Here is a 6,000-nt window from a genome sequence, read left to right as displayed (position 1 = left end):
TCAGATTGTCAGCTAGCACTTGGCAGCAGGAGTGAGGGTTAAGCGATGTTAGTTGAATTAATTATATGCCCAATTGTTTCCATAAAATTAAAATATTCATTAATCAGCTAAATTCCTGTTCGAATCATTTAAAGGAAATCAAAGTTACTCACCAAAATCCTGTGTTGCCTGCTGCATAGGCAACCGAGTCAAACATACCAGCATTCATCATTTAGTATTCGAGGTATTCGAAATTCGAGGTATTCGAAATTCGAGGTATTCGAAATTCGAGGTATTCGAATATTCGAGCAATGATTTAACATTCGAATTCGATATTCGAATTCGAGAAATCTACTATTCGACCCATCTCTAATAAATATCTTTCCGTTACTATGTTTACCCCTTTAGCCACTCACAAGTGGAGTGCTTCCTAGTTTCGTGACTCAAACTAGAGGGGGTCAGTATGTTCAGTACAACTAATCAATTAACAATTTCTTGACTCAGCAAACCCGTGCTGCTGTGAGGGCTTATACCTGTGTACGCAAGCTTAATTATACTGAAGTCCACGATAATGGTGAGATCTCAGGAGTATGGGTTGAAAAAGGCAGAGGATTAGAGTGACTTACAAGAACATGGGATGCCATGAAAAATGGTCCATACACAGTACCACACGAAGATTGTCTAGGCCAGGGGTCTCCAAAATACGGCCCGTGAAGGGCTTTCATCCGGCCCACACATTCGTTTCAAGTAGTGCACGATTTTCGCTTGTTTAACTCTGTGAGACGCCGCTAGGAGCATTGCAGCACCGTACTGCACGTTAAAGTCGCCTTCAACTGTTCATAAATAAGGAATTCCACACCGGATACTTCAATAGACCTTGGTATCGAATACTTCAGTCATCGGAAAATTTGCTATCCGGCCCGCAGGGCGATTCGGAACTTGGAATGTGGCCCTCGTGGCCTAGTAAATTGGAGACCCCTGGTCTAGGCAGTCTCTTGAGTAAACTTGCATTAACGAGATTTCCATAAGAAGGATAAAAAGATCCTTTTGGCTTGCCTTCTAAGGTCATAACACCACTTGGAAAAAAAAATTTTCAAAATTCATTGATAAATAAAAAGAAATATATGTTTTTACACATTTGGCATTATTATTCTTTATCACGGCTTTATACAAAATTATAAATACAAAATTTCAAAATGACCATTTTTGTCATGGAATGCATTGAAAATAACACATTTGAAGCTTCAATATACTAGCTGCAATGTGATATGAGATCTCCTGGTAAATATCCAGGTAATTTATTAAAAATGGCTTCAAGTTTGCAAAATACTGCAAAAGGCAGCAACTTCCCCCTATACAGTGACCACAAGCATTGAGAATTTTGTTGCATAGGCACATTGCTTCAATTATTAAAAATTTTCCTCAAGATAATATCAGGCACTCTTGATTTCTTTCATAAAGACAATATGTATAAGCAAGACAACATTGTAGCAGATATCAAAACTTTGATAAATATTTTTCAAATATACTCATGATACATCTAATTAGATATATCTTTTTTTTCATTAGAAATACTGCAATTAATACTTTTCTTATTACTAACATAGTACATGGTTTAAATGAGATTAAACGCACATTGCACATACATCTGGCACCACATAAATAATCTTCCATACATTCTTGCAGCACAAATATACAGTGGGAAAAACCGTGCACATCTTATGGGAACTAATTCACAATCACAACACAACTGAGAATTCATTTGTACTTATTTACATATTCGATAACATACTGAGTTTATCGGAGTATGATGGAAGTTAAATCCCACACAAATGAGCACGTCAAAAAAACATTGAACGACAGTCATGTACATTTTATAAAAATGACTGAATAAAACCTTCCAGTTAATTTAATAAATATGTAACAAAAATTAGTTTTGTTTCATTTGATGCATGCTGTTTCCATGAACATTTCATTAATTTTCACAACATGATGGTAGAATTTCTAAGAAAAACATGAAAAGTTTGAACTGCATATAAAAAAAGTTCATAAAAAGTGTATTACACCGTAAAAACTTCATATTTAAAAATAAAAATACCAGGGGATTGCTGTACCCCCAGTGATAAAAAAATGTAATTCTTTTTTTCTATTCATTATCATGTATGCACTTATCACACAACCAATTGGTCCACAGAGAAAAGAGAGCTACATCAACTTTCAGTTTATCCTAAATAATGACGGCTTCAGGGTTAAAATATTTCTCTTAGAACACTATCGATTAGTGAACTGTGTATGAAAGGGGATGACAGAATAACTACAGCAATTTGATATCTGGACAGCACCAAGGTAACTTCAGCCACCATTGCCATATCCAAGTAAATTATTTCGTCATCTCTTGAAGGGTGTTCATAAAATTTGACAGTTCTCAGAAGTAAATTTATATTGCAAGTTATATCACAAAACACAAAATGAGAGATGATATATTTCTCTTCCCAGAGTATAACAAAACAAAAGTAAACTATAGAAATAGACAAAAAGCATCTATTTCTCATAATTCAGTGGAATAATGTCAGGAAGACAAAATTAATTATATTTCTCTAATGGGCATTGATAACTCATTGCTGATAGAAAAAAATAAAATTGACTTTAAAAATCTAGATAAAAAACAGAGAATTGAGCACAATACTTAAACCCTTTCCCTTTAAGTACTTTCTAACCTTTCCCCAATCAGTGGTTGACATGTGGTTTCTTCATTTTCCTTAAAGGGAACCAATTTGTTATAACGAAGGTTAAAGAAAGGCTGCTTCTGCCTGAAGATTTTGAAAATCATAATGGTAATTTAAATATATTGTGTATATATGTAATTACCCAGCATTAGTACTTAGTGAATAAATTTTTAAGTTTTGCAAATATGTAATGGAAAATTCATCAACACATGACTTATCAAGGACTTAACCTAGCATTCCAACATGTTACAGGATAAAGATTACGACAATCGAGGTGAAAGAGCTGTAATACATGCTTAAGTACACTTCTTCTAAATTGGTATTTGTGTGGGATTGTCTTTGGAGTATTATAACATTTGTAATTTATACATATGAGTTTTCCATAAGGTCTATGGACGTAATGAGGCATATAACACCATAACATTGGTCATGAATGAGCAAGATTGACTGGAGCACTCCTTGAAACAGGTCACACAGAAGTTTCATTCATATCTTTCCTGCAAACAACAAAAAATTATTAGACAAAATCAAAAAAGTATAATAGGGATGGACGGATTCAGGACATTTTTGGATCCAGATTCGGATCAGATCCTTGTTTTCAGGAGTCAGATCTTTGGATATTTCCGGGACTCAAATGAATTTTTAACTGTCTGCTAAAAAACAAATTATTCAAGTTTCTTCTCGGTCCATACAATGAAAGAAATACTACATTGATTGTCATTCACATTTTAATATTCTTTCTGATTAAAAATCATTTATAAAAGCTTTCAAGTAATTTTTAAAAACACTACAGACGATTAAAATTGTTATCAATGACATATGTTATCTATGAGCACGTCATTTAGCATAACCCCTACGAGAGCTTTTGGACAAAATGGTTCAAAGAGAGGATAGGAACTCTTTCCACTCCCTCTTATAGGACGCATGCATTCACTGAAGCATTGATTTAAAATTTAGGATACAGATTCGAAGTCTTCAGCGAATTTGGATCCAAAGTATCCGGTGAAGGGCATAATCCGCAGATATTTGGATCCAAGGTATCCGATCCGACCATCCCTAAAATATAACTATGATCATAAAATACTTCCACAATACTTCTAATACATCCAAATGAAGAGGATTGAGCCTGCTTATAATAAAGCAGAAGGGGATGATGATTTACTCTGTTATCAAGAGCTGTTATCAATGACCGTTGTTATCTATGAGCATGTCTTTTAATCCCAATTCAGTGCATACAACAGTTAATGTTACGATTATTAGTTTAACTATAGCCAAAAAGCATGAGGAGCAATTTCCAATTTGTACTTGAAAACTAGTATATATTATATTTACAACAACTCTGAAGAAGAATACATAGAATACCGTTTCATCTAGCAAAAAAAAGTTCATCATAAACCACTCTATAACATGTGCATCTGATAAAAGAGAAATTTTTAACGAGGAAAAAAGGTAATTTTTAATGGGAAATCACTGCAATTTCATTAACAACAAGATTGTTTAAAACAGGTTCACTATGAAGAGGCTTAGCAGAAAATAAGCTCTTCAATCATTAAAAATAAAGGCATCTATTGTTTTCCAATGACAAATGCAAAAGGCTAAATGAATGCTGAATAGGTTAAATTCTAGTCACACACTTAAATCAATATTTTTCATATGACAATTGAAAAAATGAAATTATTTCATTAAATATCAAATAACATAAGTATCCACAAAAATTTTACTTACATCATCCCTGAAGCATGGAGGAAAAAAGAAAACATGTATAAATATCTCACTTTGTTATGATAATCATGTCATCACATGACAATTGCAGCCAAAAGGAGCCAGTTATGCAAAAAATTTAACACGCAACATAGAAGAATGGCCGACAGCTGAAAAGTTCACTTAAGAAGTTACAACTTTTCTCGTAATACATGTATATTTACATGCATAAGGTGATCAAAATAAAACATGATAATTAAGATCATTTAGAAGTTTAGGTTTACAGCATAAAATTGGTTTGTACCAACTTTCCCATTCTCATTTACCTTATTTACAGACATTTTTTTTAATTTCCCTAATTTAATTTTACATGATTGCAAATCAGTTGTCAATAGGGTTTTTATGGAAAAATAGAGCATAGTATATTGTGAAATAAGGTCAAGAAATGGTATTAGTAGAAAAGATAAAGACAAATAGCTCCAAGTCCATGCTACCCCATATACCACCCAGCCAGGATGAAAACAAAATGCCCTTGCCCCTCAAATGCAGCAATTTTTAACCATGATTTTAAACTTTTTGCTGTTCCTCTGGAGTTCCTCTCTGACCATAATCTAATTTCCCCAACATTTCCATGACTTTAGCAAGCTCCACTTTTTGTTTACCTCACCAGTATGACCCTGATGTAGGAAAAATTACTGGTCTTCGCTTTGTGAGATACAAATAAGAAAAAATAGATCAATTGCAAATACAATAGACCGTACCCCGAATAAAAACTAAAATGTACTCTAAAATAAAACTTACTCAGATTCAGAAATGTTGGAAATGGGGTTCACATGCAAACTCGGTGGCAAATTAGCGGATGGGATGGGTCGCGTATTGTAGAGAAGTGAGCGCTGAGGGTTGTAGTGATACTGATGGAGCTGCTGATGTTGCAGTTGAGCTTGCTGCTGGGTGAGTGAAGGGTGGAGGTGACGAAGTGAGGGCGATGAGAGGGGGGGAGGAGAGCAGCTTCTCCTCTCCCTTGGGTGATTTACATCGTTTATGGACGAGCCGAGGACACCACCTGGCATTGAAACCAAATAGCCCCCTCCAGTATCGCCATCTGGAAAATCAACATTATCTCTTTTAAAAATTAAATTCACAACATGCAACAAAAAATCACAAAATATGATATTTCAAACCAATCCCATTCCTCTCCTAATTACCTCAAAATAACAAAGCAAAGAACCACCCCTGTGTCTGATTTTACATAATATTCTTAAAAATTTCATCCATAAATCACCATGAATTTTTGTTAAGCTAAAATAAATTGCAGATCAACCATCAAATTTCATTACTCAGAAAATGGTCGACACACAAAGAAATGACACAACTCTTGAGCAGAATCTTAGGAGATGAGAGAAAGATTCACAGAGATGATAAGAACTGTTATGATGGCAATACTTTATCAAAAAGAAAACAAGGTTATGGAGAAAATTGAGCCTTCAGAAAATAAAAATAATTCAAATAAGTACCATATATCACCAAATACCCTTTTTTGCCATGGATCTCCATGAAAAAAGGTCATAGGGAGCTTATATTTCAGTCAAGTGAC

General features: G+C 34.2%; 1 protein-coding gene across 3 annotated transcripts in view; it reads right to left on the bottom strand.

The window, feature by feature from the left end:
• Positions 1 to 1,104: 1,104 nt before the first annotated feature.
• Positions 1,105 to 6,000, bottom strand: part of LOC124162444 (protocadherin-like wing polarity protein stan) — a 52,782-nt gene continuing 47,886 nt past the window's right edge. For 2 of the 3 annotated variants that reach the window (XM_046538994.1, XM_046538983.1), the window contains 2 exons: positions 5,208 to 5,508; positions 1,105 to 3,202 (listed from right to left, as the gene is read on the bottom strand). In XM_046538994.1, the coding sequence (XP_046394950.1) occupies positions 3,175 to 3,202; positions 5,208 to 5,508 (329 nt within the window). In that variant the 3' untranslated portion in view covers positions 1,105 to 3,174. Of the gene's footprint in view, positions 3,203 to 4,430; positions 4,438 to 5,207; positions 5,509 to 6,000 lie in introns of all 3 variants that reach the window. The other variant, XM_046538990.1, reaches the window with a different exon arrangement.

The sequence above is a fragment of the Ischnura elegans genome, chromosome 1 (assembly GCF_921293095.1).
Source record: "Ischnura elegans chromosome 1, ioIscEleg1.1, whole genome shotgun sequence".
Lineage (NCBI taxonomy): Eukaryota > Metazoa > Arthropoda > Insecta > Odonata > Coenagrionidae > Ischnura > Ischnura elegans.
The sequence above is the reverse complement of the archived record's forward strand: the minus strand, read 5'-3'. Positions and strand labels throughout refer to the sequence as shown.